Source organism: Bos taurus, chromosome 8 (genome assembly GCF_002263795.3).
Source record: "Bos taurus isolate L1 Dominette 01449 registration number 42190680 breed Hereford chromosome 8, ARS-UCD2.0, whole genome shotgun sequence".
Lineage (NCBI taxonomy): Eukaryota > Metazoa > Chordata > Mammalia > Artiodactyla > Bovidae > Bos > Bos taurus.
In genome coordinates, this window is record NC_037335.1 from 23,545,624 (window position 1) to 23,561,753 (window position 16,130).

Sequence of the window (16,130 nt, forward strand, 5' to 3'; positions counted from 1 at the left end):
TTCACAGGGAAAGTTGACCTTTTGGAATCTAAGCTTTTTCACTCGTGAGTTGGGTACAATATCACTGACATTTTTTTCTCCATATTTCTTGATTGGAAATGACATTAAAAAATGGAGTGGGCTTTTTATCCATTTGATGTGCTTATTGGTGGGAAGGGGCAAAGCAGGAAAGAGAAAGGACCATTAAAAATGAGAGACAATGGCAATAGTCCCTCTTCATATCCATCAGCATCACAAAGTAATAAGTGCATTTTATGGTGAAAATGTATTAACTGGCATAAATTAAGAATAATTTTTAAAGGCTAAACTTGTAGTCATAATTTTTAAATCAAAAATTTTAAATTTTTATCCTATTCTTATAGTTCTTTATAACACAATTCTATAATTCTCATAATATTCTTGTATTACAATTTCTACCCCAGCTTGGTTCTGTTTCTCTGACACCCTTCTGATAGTACCTTGTTTTGAGTATGGTTCCAGAGGAAGCTGAGGACTTGAACTTTAAAATTCTGAAAAATCAACAAACAACAGAATAAATTCTAAGACAAAGATAAAATTGACAGTAATCAATCTAAAGCAGCAAATGTCAAAAGTAAATCACTTTCAAAATTATACCACTTGTAATGAACTTAATCTGTACTTACTTACCATTCATAAAATGAAAACATTCAGATTCATCATCCAAACATATGGATATGTTAAATCAGGTGAGACTTTTAGATTAAACTAATACAATTACGTAAAGTTTAAAAATAAAATAAAATTAAAAAAAAATAAACCAATGAAAAAGAAAAAAAAAGATGCATATAGCCAAGAATATTGTACCATAAAAAAATAAATAAATAAAATAAATTTCACTTCCCTTTTCACTTTCACTTTTCCCCCAACCATTTCTTACTGACTTCTCAAATCTCAGTACAAATGTTAGATTACTCTCTTCTTTCAGGCCACTATTCCTAATCCCCTACCCAGACGAGAGTTCTCCCTTCTCCAAGCAGCCATATGGCACCTGGCACAGTTTAGCATTTAATGTGATTATCTGGGTATGTGGTTAACTCTCTCCTAGCTTGTATAATCATTAAAGGGCTATCTGTCTTTCTCATTTCAAAGGCTGGTATATAAAGAATATAAAGCCCACTCCCTCAAATGACAAATATTTAATAAATAAGTGAGCATAAAAAGCCATTTATCTTCCGGCACTTAATGTCTCCTTCATTTTAGCCACATCTAACTTCTTGTCCTGATAGATCATATGAGGTTCTTTTATACCTCCTTGACTTTGCATATTCTCTTCAAAACTTCAATGGAAAGCAATCTTTAGTAATTCTTCATGATCCTTGTCCAACAGCACCAACTAAATAAGGTTTCTTTAGTGTCCTCCTAAGATGTTGGTCATGTCCACCACCATACTCTCCTAACCCTTTGAATGCACTCAACAAATGCTATTGTAATTATTATTGCTTATGTCTATATCTTTTACCAACTTTTGAGCTTTCAAAGGCAGGGACTGACAATGTGGTATAATGGAGCTAGAAAGTGCTGGGTTTAGAAAATAGGTTTCACTTAGAAACTACAGTATTGGCTCAGTTATTTGTCTTGCATGTAGCAGATACTCAGTAAATATTTGTTTAATGAATGAGTCAACCTCTCAAAACCTCAGATTCTCTTGTTATAATATGAAAAATACTTTCTTATCAGATATTAGAAGTAATACTTTGACATAAAGTAACTAGTGCTGGGACTATAACTACTTAAAATAGTATCTATTATTATTTATTAGTATCTCTAAGGCCTAGTACAGCTTTAATAAATATATTCTGAGTCAATGAATGAATGTATCCAGCACTTAGAACACATGTATACCTGTGGTGGATTCATTTCGATATTTGGCAAAACCAATACAATATTGTAAAGTTTAAAAATAAAATAAATTTAAAAAAAAGAGAGAAAAAAAGCAATTCAGAAAATACATTAATTGAAACATGGACTCTATTTTCAACAAGCTTATATTTTAATGGAGATAATATTTGTGCACATGTACCTGAAGTAAATATAAAATAGAAATAAAAGTTCTTAAGACAGTATAGATAAAGAACTTAAGGAATAACAGACTCCTGTTTGAAGAAAAAGTCTCAACAGATGGGATAACTTAAACTGATTCTTTATTTCCTAAAATAGACTTTAAAATTAGAGATGAAAAAGAAAGTAATTCAAGACAGAAAGAACAACATGAACAAAGGAAAAAAAAAATAGAAAAATTTGGAAACAGAGAAGGAAACTACAAGTGGTTTGGTTTCCCTGGAGTGTGGGAGGCAGAAAAGTAGAGTGAGGTCCAATTGTAAAAGACCTTGGCTCCGTATAAGGCGACTGGACTTCATTTTCAGGTAAACAAAATGATTTGGGGTGAGGTGACATGGGATAGCAATAACCTAAGAAATGCTTTGGGAAAATTACATTTAATTCAGGCTTACATGCCAACAAATTCTAAGCAATTAACAGAAAAAAAAAGTACTTACAGGAAGAGAGAGGGGGAAGGAGAAAGAGAAGGAAAGATAAAGTGGGAAAGGTGGGAAGAAAGGAAGGGACAGAGTGAGTCAGAATGACAGACGGAGAGGGGCTTTCTCTACATTTCTCCCCTTCTGCTCCAGGTGGGCTCTGGTCACTGAAGGAATCTCCCTTACTAGGAGAAAACTGATGGATAGAACATCCCAAAGCTGCTATCTGAACAACAGGGGAATCCTAATATGATTACAAGCATGAAGATAAACCAAAACAAAATGTCAGTGGAAAAGAATGAAAATTTGAAGGGAAAAAACACAGTCCAAAGGACAACTTATAACAATGTAAGCAAACATAAAAAACCAACACACAAATCACTTCACACTTTAATCTGTAATAAAATCTGAATAACTCAAAGTACAAGCAGCACAAAGGTACATGAGTTCAGCTCTTGAAGACAGAAAATAAATATACACAACACAACATACAAAGTCCTTAATTTGGTTTTTAGTCTGAGCTCCTTATCAGTAGCCTGGCAGACTTTCTGACATCATAAAGGTATGTACCCATGAATGGCAGTCATAAAAAAAAACAACTGTTGGTGAATTATATAATCTAGGAGTCTTGAATTGATTCTTTTTTTAATACCCCCAAATAAAAGCCCGAATGTGAGAATAAACTCACAATATCCTGTACTGCTTCATTCATTCATTCAATAACTAGTTTCTGAATACATATTATGTGCCATGCTAGATATTGTGTCCTTGGTGAGGACAAACTTGATTTTACTCACTGTGTAGCATTTAGAATGATTAGAGCAAGTATTATCTTACACTCCTATCTTATCATGTGATCTAAAACAAGTAAGGGGCTATTCCTGGAATCTTATGGAGTTTATCAAACTCTGTGAAGCACTAAATCAAAGTAAAAGTTTACCAAGACTTCAAGTGAAAATTAATTGAAGTTCTTTGAAAGAAAAGTAAAAAACATGAGCTTAAATGAGGTTATAGCTACAAAAGTGGAGATATAAATGAATCTGCCACCCTCTCATTTCATTCAAAGAAGAGAAAATAAAGAAAATGTTAAACAGAAGCGCATGAATCTTTTAGCAAAATGTCTTCCACCAAGTAGTTCATTACAATGCCAAATACTGACTAGTTCATAAAATTATTTTCCTCTCCTAGGACAGTTTGATTTTACAACCATCTTCATGGAAGAATATACACAAAGAGCGAAGATGTATATTGAAAATGTGAACTATTAATAACACACAAAAAATAAAATCTCTATGCCCAAGCTAGAAGCAAAGCACAAATAACACTATGTCTACACTACTGGGAAAGTCTGCCCTGCCTTACTAAATCCTTTATAATACTTTGTAGAATTTTAAACACCAACGAGACACAGTTAAACTGTTGGTCTCACGAACTGTATTCTTTTAGAAACATACTGGCTTTTAATAATCTTGACTATACTTTCATAATGAAACTTGGCATCCTTCATGTAAGTAAGTCTTAAAGACAGAGGACTGATAAGAGTGGATATCCATCTATTCCTAGGAGTCCATAAAGATATCATCATGTTCGCAGAACTAAAAGCACTAAAGGATTTTTAACACAAAATTACGAATAATTTTTTCCCAAAAGTCATGGTAAAGCACACATTTTCCCAATGTGGAAACAGACAATTTGTTGAGATCCAAACACATACCTCATACTCAGCTGTATTGACTGTTAAGGAAGGAACCAGAGAAAACAGTTCACTGAGGGTCTTCAAAATGAGAGGTCTTGTGTCACAACTCAGCTTTGGGGAGAGAGCATTCCAAGTGGAGCGAATACAAACCACCTGTGAAGCAAACACAAACGTCAATACCTAACAAAATCCCAGCTCATCTGAAGCCATTAGTAAAGGGTACTGTCTTTTATTATGAGGAAACTTAAGAATAAGAACTCTTAGAAGATAGGATTTGATAAGTTATCACCTCTCAGAAGAAATTATATAAACTAACATAAACTGTTGTTGAAGAAGATCCAGCCTGCCTCCCACAACTGCTTTTTTATAGCTTTATTTTGGTTAACCAAAAAAATAAAACTCTCTCTCTCTCATGCATGAATACACAGATTAGCTACACAGATTAACTCCAGATTAGCTACAAACATTGCTGAATAGCCATTCTCAGAAAACAAAGACAGGTAAGATAATGCTAGTACATTTCTAAATCCAAGTATTCACAATTTTTTATAGTTTTCCATCTTGCTGAAACTATATTACCACTCAGAAAATTGAGATGTTAGTAAATACAAATAAAACACTCTCAAATCATCTTACAAATTTCTAAATGAGGTAGGCGAATTATTTTGTTATTTAAAATAGTAACTTAAAACTTTGTTTTAAAAGTCATTTCAGATTTTAAGAGGCTGTTAAATGATAAAAATTAAACTAATAAATGTCATTTCTAGCTTGATCCAATTTCCTTAAACCAAGTATTCTTAGGCCATTTCAAGATCTGATTTATGGATGTTCAAATATCTTCTTAAGTTCAATTCCAACTACAACAGATGATTTCTTCACTTACAGATATTTTACTAAAACTTTAAAACTCAGGCAGGAAGAGTGACAACACACATCAATTAGAGTTGGACAAGGATTAATCTTTCTAAAACACTACAATCTTTTATCTTAAGCTTCAATTAACATACACAATTTATTTTCATATACTAACATAAACTGGGTTCCCAGGTAGCTCAGTGGTAAAGAATCTGCCTGCCAATCAATGCAGGAGACGCAGGCTGGATCCCTGGGTAAGGAATATCCTCTGGAGTAGGAAATGGCAATGCACTTTAGTATTCTTACCTGGGTAAATCCCATGAACAGAGGAGCCTGGCAGCCTGCAGTCCATGGGATCGCAAGGAGTTGGACATGACTGAGTGACTGAGCACACACACTAACTCAAATTATTTAGGAAACACTATATAAGGTAAGTGAATAATATATACTTAAGGACACAGATTAAGGAAAGACTCAAATATAGCAGAAAGTATTTCAGAAAACTTGGGATTCAGTGCTTTTGCTCTTATTTTCCACTTTCCATGAAAGAGCAGAAAAATGCTCTTTGACTTGGGATCCACTACAAATTTGGATTCCACCATCACTAAGGGTTTTACTATCTGTCAGGCATGACATTAGGCACATTTATACAAATATTACAAAACAGCAATATTTGAAATTAAAAAAAAAAAAAAACAATCCTTTAAAAGCTACCAACTCAACATAGAGTATATACCCAGAGTAGGATACAGCACTAAGAGGAATAATAAAATATAATCTAACCTTCAAAGAATTTACCACCTTATCAGAAAGAAAGAGAAATGTACGTAACTCTAAATTATTGAAAAACAAAAGGTACATGATAAGATTTTGAAATATTTCCAACAGAAAATAGGCTTAGGAGGAATCCAGGTAGGAAAGCTATGTCAGTGAGTGGGAGTCATCAGAGTGTCAAGAGGCAGAAAGTCTAGAGATAGGACTTGAAGATGGAATGGAAAGAAATCAGGCAGACCTTTCACAAGGAAGTGGAAAGCATAAGCCAAAACACAAATAAAGCTAGTTGTAGGCATGCATGAGTCCTGGTGAAGAAAGGCTGGTGTAGATCAAAGAGCACCTAGAATAGCAAAGCAGTTTGGATCAGAATCAAAAGGAAAAGGAAGCCTCCAGAGATTTCTGAGTTGGGCAATAAACTAAATTCAAAGGTTATTTTTGAAAGATTCTTCTGGTAGTCTGTAGTCAAACTCAAAGCTGTCATGGACTTCTCTAATTCTTATTTCTCCCTAGTCCTTCACATAGAGCCTCAAAAGTTTTCCAAAAAGCAAACGCTCAATATAATGATTATCCATGCCTTCTCCTTATTTTAAATGCCTATTTAATTCCAACTTTCTTTGTTTCAAGACCAAGTTCACATCTCAATTCTACAATTAACTTTTCTCTTACAATTCAGGCCTTATTTTATTCCTTTCTTTCCTCTAACTTCCAGCATTTAAAACTCTATACTTTCCAACTTAGCACTTAATTATATACTGCCTAGTATTGTTCACTATTTTCATGAATATAAATTGTCTTCTCAACTAGATATTGAGCTGCATGAAGACAATGACCACATCTTCTAGTTCTCACTCCCTGCTCATCTAGCACACTAATAATTATATCAGATTACCAGTAGTTATCAACTACTGATGATACTGGAACCTGAGAAATAGTAAATCTGAGATAGAAACGGCAAGAATTAAAAGGTCTTGGACAATGAATTGGAAAGTAAGATGATTTGGGCCTAGAGACCTGGGTGAATAAAAAGCAACTTAATAAAATGGAGGGGAAGCTGGAAGGAGCATCTTTGCAGGAAATGAGGGGATGGATATGTTTTACTGGAGTTCAAGGAAAGACATCCAGAGAGAAATATTCTGCAGGCATTAGGGAAAAACTCAGATGTAAGGCTGGCTAATGACAGTTTTGTCATTTAAACATTTGTATATATCAAAAGCCAGGAAGAAGTATAGTCTCATACATGTTCTGATGCACTTTGCAGATCAACAAAAAAGATGCCTGGCCACCAATTATGGAAGTACAAAAAGGGGCCTTGTCTTTTCCATAGTGGTGAATGGGGAGTGAGGCTACATCTTCCAAGTATTTTCAAAGGTTTACACATTTTAAAAGTCTTGTAAAGTTTAAAAATAAAATTAAAAAAAAAAAAAGTCTTTTTCCTAAAAAGTTTGGAAACAAATGCCTGAAATAGTACTCTATACACAGACTATGAGAAGACATTCTAGCATCTCAACAGTGAATTGTGCCTTAATTGTAAGCAAGGTATACCTGCCAAGAATTATCAGTAAATCGAGGCTTGCCCATACACAATCAGGAGCAGGGAAGTCTTTAATAAAGAATGCTGCTTTCTCTGACCTTCCCAACACTGGGCCGTTCTTGACTAGATCTTAAAGATCGTCTGACCCTGAGGGCTCCTTGGATTCAACCTATTACCACCTTGCTATGTCCATCTCCTAGAACCTTATGGATTTCATCCACTAGCCTTATGATCTGTCATAATATATCAGATGAGCCAAGTTCAGGGTCCTGGTCCCAATGGGCTGTTTTACCTTAACAATTCATTACCCAATGACTTGTCTATTTTCAAAATACAGATTGACGTCAGGCTCCAACACATAATGGGCGACACTTGAAATGACTGATAAAGAACATTTTTTATATACTCTTGAGCTGAAATGGAAAAATTGAGAGTAGGGGTAATTAGCCAGGGCCAGAAATAAAAAGGAAAATACCTGCACTATGGTACTAAAAGGAGGTTGTCAGTTTCCGTAACCTAATTGCTTGAGTTTAAATGCACACATGGAAAGAGGAGATACTGCCTTTAGCCTATAGCAGGTAGGGTGTTGGAACGGAGACCTCCACATAAAGCCAGCATGAAGGGCTGTACCCTTAGTGTAATGGTTGGACTAGAAACCACTGAGCTGAGAAATTAACATAAAAAATGGGGCTCCTGGATCACTCTTGGAAAGCACTCCCATAATATATATTCCAAATGATTTGCACCGAAAAATAAAATAAGCCCCTCTAAAAATAAGTTTATAGCTTTATTCATTATAATATGATTAACACAAACGCAAACAATTGTCAGAGCTAAATGGTAGAAAATACACGCTATCTATAAAGGAGTAAATTAGAATAACAACAAACTTTTCAAAATTAACAAGACCAAATGATCATGAAATAAGATCTTAAAAGTGCTGAGGAAACTATCAGCCTACAATACTAAACCCACAATTCAACAGTAATGTTAAAACAAGAAAAAACAAAATAGAAGGAGCAATACCTAGGTATTATATTATGCAGATACAGCATATGAATATTTACAAACAAGCGACTCAGAATATCTTGCTTAGTTTGTCTATGAGATTTTGGAGAATTCATTCCGAGTGCTAACATTATGCACATTTTGTTGCCATTTCTGTTTCTTGGGGAGAATGACACTTTTCCATGTTATTCTTCCATAAGAACTTTAGCAACACTAAACAGCACAGATTAAGGAGACCCAGTGCAGCATGATATACTGGAAAGAGCTCATGACTGGACTTATAAAGCCCAGGTTCTCCTATTTGGTAGTTGTGGGACTATGGCAAAGTCATTAATCTCCTTCAATCTGTTTCCGCAGCTGCAAAACAGAAATAATACTACTAACATCTGCTCCATGTACAGCACAAGGTTAATAATAAAGGGAATACTGAGGCAACTGTATGCAAACACACTTTATACACTGTAAAAGAAAGTTATTGACGGAAAAATAATGAATCATAAAAGAATCAGGGTCTTTGCTTCAATTCTTGTGCCGTAAGAATGCATTTGTTCCTTTGCAGAGGCAATAGATGCCTATTACTCTAATTTTACCTCCAAAAGCTATTTCTAGCAATTCCAAAGAACAGCCTACTCCTTTTGTCCTGATGTTTTACTCCAGCAGAGGGAAAGCTTTATAAAAACCTTTAGGCTATGAAAACCGCCTTATTTGCCCTTTTCATAATGAAGGTAAAAGAAACTGCCTTCACAATTAAGAGGACTCGAGTCATCATCATGCAGTGAAACCCTCTTAAGCTAATTCAGCCCACACAATTCATAAAACAGGACACTTCTGTTACCAAAATACAATAACAGGGGCTAAGAGAGAGTTTAAGGAGCCACAATCAATGGAGCAGAAACAATAGGAAAAATAACATTCTTTCTAATCCTAATAACATGGGGTTAAAGGTTATAAGTATTAAAAAATGACTAGCACAGGTTTATTTAAGCAACTTCACAGTCTTTTAATGTCTGAGTCCAGGGTATTATCAAAGCAGTGTTGTAGAAAACAATAGGAATAAATATTGAGTTGCCTTTTTAAAAGTCTCTTATAATGTAAAGGGACAGTATTTCTGATGATTAGAGTTGCTCAACTTCTATCCTTTCTTGGCAAGTAATAGAATGACATATCTAAATCCCAAATTGTGGTATAGTGAATAAAAAATAAGTGTGCTTGATGGGATAAAACAACTGTCATACTAACAATCCCTAACATCACTATACCATTTCCAAAGAAGGCAAGACCGAGGTCTTCAGATTGTTCCATATTTCTGAAAAACTGGCAGTTTGCAGTACAGACTTATATATATATATATATATATATATATATATATATATATATATATATATAAGTAGATTATATAGATATATATAATTCTTATATCTGCATAGAAGAGGCTGGAACTGTAGAAGTGATTCAAGTACAAACAAGTATTTATTAATACTAAACAGACTGATCTAGATATCAAGTCACCCAAAAGATTCACTATGCAGTGGCCCAGGATTTTAGATTTCTCTTTTATTCCCCCTCGTGAGCAGCTGCAGCATCCCCGAGACACCTCCCTATAGGGAACAGTATCTTCCAATGCAAACTCCATTGATTTCTCTGCAGGAACAGAAAGAAATGACACAAAGAGCTCCCTGCAGGGACGTTCACTTTTCAGTTTTGCTAGATTCTGTCTGAACTAATTATCGATTTCATGTCGGACATTCTTCTGGCATGAACTACCAAATTCACAGTAAGATTGTGTCAGAAGTATTCTTTGACAAGAAAATGATTAGTGCTTTATTCCTCACAAATAACCAGAGGGAATTTTTCAAAAAGGCCAGTTCCTTCCCCTGTTCAGATAAGTGGAATTTAGACTTCAAGGTAAAAAAGAAAAATAATAGAAATTCAATCAAAATAGCTTAAAAAAAAACCCAACTGCTTAGAAGTTGTTTAGCAGATAAAATATATATGGCTATATAATAACTACATAATCAATAAACATACCCCAGGAAAACAATACTGCACAAAGCTGAAAAAATTCTGATGTAACTAAAGTGAAAGTGAAGTCGCTCAGTCGTGTCCGACCCTCAGCGACCCCATGGACTACAGCCTATCAGGCTCCTCCGTCCATGGGATTTTCCAGGCAAGAGTACTGGAGTGGGGTGCCATTGCCTAAATTCAGGTGTAACTAAAGAGTTTCCTGTAGGGTCTCAAAGAAAATACTAGCCAGTGACATCATAAGAGTTTAGATTGAACAAGTTACAACATGGATGAAGCTTTAAAACGCCAGGCTAACTATGGAGAACAGTGGAGATCCCTTGAAAAATTAAGAACAAAACTACCATATGACCCAGCTACTGGGCATATACCCTGAGGAAATCACAGTTCAAAAAGATACAAGTATGCCAATGATCATTGCAGCACTATTTACAATAGCCAGGATGTGAGGCACCCCAGATGTCCATCAACAGATGAATGGATAAAGATGTGGAGGATCTACGCATATATCTATGTATATGGAGAATAATTGCTTTACAATGTTGTGTTGGTTTCTGCCACACCACAGTGCAAGTTAGTCCTAATTGTGCGTGTGTGTGTGTGTTCTCTCCCTCTTGAGCCTCCCTCTCCCCTCCCATCCCACTCTAAGTTGTCATGGAGCCAAGCCGGGCTCCCTGTATTATATAGCAGATAGATACATGTATATATAGCAGATATATATAATGAAATATTATTCAGCCATAAAAAGGAATGAATCTGAGTCAGTTCTAGTGAGGTAGATGAACCTAGAGCCTGTTACACAGAATGAAGTCAGTCAGAAAGAGAACAATATCCCATATAGTGCATATATATGAAATCTAGAAAAATAGTACTGATGAACCTATTTGCAGGGAAGGAATGGAGATGCAGACATAGAGAACAGACTGTGAACACAGTCGGGGAAGAAGAGGGTGGGACGAACTGAGAAAGTGGCACTGACGTATGTGCGCTATCATGGGTAAAACAGCCAGCTAGTGGGCAGCTGCTATATAACAGAGGGAGCCCGGCCTGGCTCCGTGACAACTTAGAGTGGGATGGGAGGGGAGAGGGAGGCTCACAAGGGAGAGAATACATACACATGAACACACACACACACACACACAATTAGGACTGATTCACACTGTGGTATGGCAGAAACCAACACAACATTGTAAAGCAATTATCCTTCAATTAAAACACACACACACACACACACACACACACACACCAGATTGTGTGAAAGAAGCCAGTCACAAAATACAACACATTATATGACTCCATTTATACAAAATGGAAAACAGGCAAATTTAGAGTAAAATTATTGATTGTATAGGGTTGGGGGCTGGGGAGGGATAAAGGCACTGTGTGATGATAGCTAGGGGGTACAGAGCTTCTTTTGGGAGTGATGAAAATATTCTAAACTTGAAAGTCATGATGGTTGCAAAACTGTCAATATATTAAAAATCATCAAAGTATAAACTGTAAATGAGTGAACTGTACTATTTGTGAATTTTATCTCACTAAATCTTTTTATCAAAAAAAAAAAAGATTTCAGATTTCGTGTGGACCTGTTTGACACCAGGGAAACAGATATTTTGGTATCAGAGAACTCTAAGCTGGAGCCTTACCTGTGCCATTAATTAGCTAAATGACCTTAGGTTTTCCTCCTCTGCAAAATGAAGGGTTGTGCTTGTACTAGGACTCTCTGGAGAAATAAAACCAACAAAAAAGAAAAGAAAGGAGGGAAGGAAGAAGATAAATAAAGATAGGGAGATGGATAGACAAAAAGATTTATTAGAGGAATTGTCTCAAGCAGTTTTGGAGGTCAAGAAGTCCCACAGTCTGCAAGCTGGAGAACCAGGAAAGCAAGTGATGCAAATCAGTTCAAGTTCAAAGATGTGAGAACCAAGTGGCTGCAGTGTAAGTCACAGTGTCTGCAGGTGCAAGAACCAGGAGCTCCAAAGTTCGGGGGCAAGAGTAGAAGGATGCCCCGTATCAAGAAGAGAATTTACCCTTCCTTTGCTTTTTTGTTCCATTCCAGCCATCGTTGGATTAGTTGATGATGCCACACTATTAAGGGCAGATCTTGTTTCTAAGCCTAGGATTCAAATGCTAATCACTGTCAGAAATGCCCTCACAGACACACCCAGAAATTATGTTTTACCCGCTATCTGGGCATTTTGAAGGCCTCTCAAGTTGGCATAGAAAATGTGCTATCACAGTATAAAAAAATTGAAAACAAAATACTCATCAATAAAAGACTGGGCAACATATGAAAATGCAATATACAATGAAATACTATGTAAGTGTAAAAAAATGTATATACATATTGCTGGGGGGAAAAGTACACACTATATTAAGATGAAAAATCAGCTTATAATACATAGTATGCTCAATAAGGGGTGTTCCCCAGTGGCTCAGACAGTAAAGTATCTGCCTGCAATGTGGGAGACCAAAGGTCAATCCCTGGGTCAGGAAGATCACCTGGAGAAGGGAATGGCAACCCATTCCAGTATTGTTGCCTGGAAAATTCCAGGGACAGAGGAACCTGGTGGGCTGCCATCTATGGCATCACACAGAGTTGGACACGACTGAGCGACTTAGCAGTAGCAGCTAGTTTCTGGAAGCTGCCAGTACTCCGTGGGTCATGATTCCTTCCTCATACCATCACACCACCTTTTATTCTGTTTCAGTTGTCACGTCACATTCTCTCTTTATGGTAGTTAAATCTGTCTCCTTCTTAAAGGCACACCTGTGATTACATTTAGGGTACCACACAGATACGGTATGGACCTAACAGAAGCAGAAGATATTAAGAAGAGTTGGTGAAAATACACAGAGGAACTGTACAAAAAAGATCTTCACAACCCAGATAACCACGATGGTGTGACCACTCACCTAGAACCAGACATCCTGCAATGTGAAGTCAAGTGGGCCTTAGGAAGCATGACTACAAACAAAGCTAGTGGAGGTGATGGAATTCCTCTTGACCTATTTCAAATCCTAAAAGATGATGCTGTGAAAGTGCTGCTCTCAATATGTCAGCAAATTTGGAAAACTCAGCAGTGGCCACAGGAGTAGAAAAGGTCAGTTTTCATTCCAATCCCAAAGAAAGGCAATGCCAAAGAATGCTCAAACTACTGCACAATTGCACTCATCTCACACGCTAGTAAAGTAATGCTCAAAATTCTCCAAGCCAGGCTTCAGCAATACGTGAACCGTGAACTTCCTGATGTTCAAGTTGGACTTAGAAAAGGCAGAGGAACCAGAGATCAAATTGCCAACATCCACTGGATCATCAAAAAAGCAACGGAGTTCCAGAAAAACATCTATTTCTGCTTTATTGACTATGCCAAAGCCTTTGACTGTGTGGATCACAATAAACTGTGGAAAATTCTGAAAGAGATGAGAATCCCAGACCACCTGACCTGACTCTTGAGAAACCTATATGCAGGTCAGGAAGCAACAGTTAGAACTGGACATGGAACAACAGACTGGTTCCAAATAGGAAAAGGAGTTCGTCAAGGCTGTATATTGTCACCCTGCTTATTTAACTTATATGCAGAGTACATCATGAGAAACCCTGGGCTGGATAAAGCAAAAGCTGGAATCAAGATTGCTAGGAGAAATATCAATAACCTCAGATATGCAGATGACACCACCCTCATGGCAGAAAGTGAAGAACTAAAGAGCCTCTTGATGAAAGTGAAAGAGGAGAGTGAAAAAGTTGGCTTAAAGCTCAACATTCAAAAAACTAAGATCATAGCATCAAGTCCCATCACTTCATGGCAAATAAATGGAGAAAGAGTGGAAACAGTGGCTGACTTTATTTTTGGGGGCTCCAAAATCACTGCAGATGGTGATTGCAGCCATGAAATTAAAAGACACTACTCCTTGGGAGACAAGTTATGACCAACCCAGACAGCATATTAAAAAGCAGAGACATTACTTTGCCAACAAAGGTCCATCTAGTCAAGGCTATGGTTTTTCCAGTAGTCATATATGGATCTGAGAGCTGGACTATAAAGAAAGCTGAGTGCCGAAGAATTGATGCTTTTGAACTATGGTGTTGGAGAAGACTCTTGAGAGTCCCTTGGACCGCAAGGAGATCCAACCAGTCCATCCTAAAGGAAATCAGTCCTGAGTGTTCATTCGAAGGACCAATGTTGAAGCTCAAACTCCAATGCTTTGGCCTCTTCATGTGAAGAGCTGATTCATTTGAAGGGACCCTGACGCTGGGGAAGACTGAGGGCAGGAGGAGAAGGGGACAGAGGATGAGATGGTTGGATGGCATTACCGACTCAATGGACATGAGTTTGGGTAAACTCCAGGAGTTGGTGATAGGTAGGGAGGCCTGGCGTGCTGCAGTCCACGGGGTCGCAAAGAGTCGGACACGACTGAGTGACTGAAATGAACTGAACTGAACAGGTAGTCCAGGATAATCTACACATCTCAAGATCTTTAACGTCATCATGTACACAAAATCCTCTTTATTATATAGGGTAACATTCATAGGTTCCAGAGATTAGGACCTGGATATCTTTGAGGGTCATTATTCAGCCTACAGGAATGATTTTAAAATGCTTTCATAGTGGTAGTTGATGTACAGCTTTATGAATCTACAAAAAAATCACCAAACTGTGAACTTTAAAAGAGTGAACTTTATGATATGTGAATTATATCTCAGTAAAACTGTGACTTTCTTAAAAAGACACGGTCGTCAGAAAAAATATAGCTATTACACAGCTCAAAAAATAAGAGGCAAACAATTTGTGTGTAGTTGTGCTCAGGCATACCACAAAGGAATGAAGAAAATTCCATAAAGTCAAGGTTAATAGTGCTTTAGATAAATCTTTCAACAACCCATATATGGAATCAGCATGTCTAGTAAAATGACATAACCACATATACATATATGCATATAACTGTACACATATAAATGTAAATATATATTAAATGACACAACTACATATTTGTATATATGTGTATGTATGTATACATTTTATAAATTTATTTAATACATATGCATAAACTGCAACAGACTGTTATATTCTAACACAGGAGAGATGATGATACAACCAGTTTACTGTGGAACTCCCATTTTTCCTTTGGGATACCTGGCTACTCTGGGTGACACGTGACCATCTGATGGAAATACAAGTAAAGAAACCATCCATCCCTATATTAAATGTTACGAGAGCTTAATTTTATTCTCTTTTTTGAGATAAACGATAAATAAGAAATATTCTAATATCTTCTTCCCGTACCTCATGGCTGGACTTATACACAAAACATTTTAGAGACTGCTGCTCTTGACAATGCTCCCAAACATCACCGAATACCAGAGTCACTGAGGAACTCATTAAAAAATAGAGAGCTTGGGCTTCATCTCTAAAGGATTCTGATTTTGTAGCACAAGTTATCCACAGAATTTTGAAGACCACACTAGACATCACTGCCATTCATTTTTCAATAAAGTCCATAATGTGGACAGAGTAGTTGAGCCAAACAAGTGAAAGTGAAGGAAAATCACTTTCACTGAAGCTATAAGTGTAACATGATGAAACAAAGTCAATGATACTCTTTTGTTTGACCTGTTTTCAACAATTTCAGATCAAAATCATGCAACCCTGTGAATCACTGAAGCAAGTTAATTGTTCAAACAACCACTTACATAAGTAGAGGCAGTGTGCCATGGCCCTGAAGCAAAAGGAATGGAACCTCTGAGAAT

General features: G+C 36.5%; 1 protein-coding gene across 6 annotated transcripts in view; it reads right to left on the minus strand.

Moving 5' to 3' along the window:
- The window catches only part of FOCAD (focadhesin), a 302,741-nt gene that overhangs the window by 123,172 nt on the left and 163,439 nt on the right, over positions 1 to 16,130 (minus strand). For all 6 annotated transcript variants that reach the window (XM_005209890.5, XM_024995511.2, XM_024995512.2 and 3 more), the window contains 2 exon segments: positions 4,210 to 4,344; positions 459 to 509 (listed from right to left, as the gene is read on the minus strand). In XM_005209890.5, coding sequence (XP_005209947.2) covers positions 459 to 509; positions 4,210 to 4,344 — 186 coding nt within the window.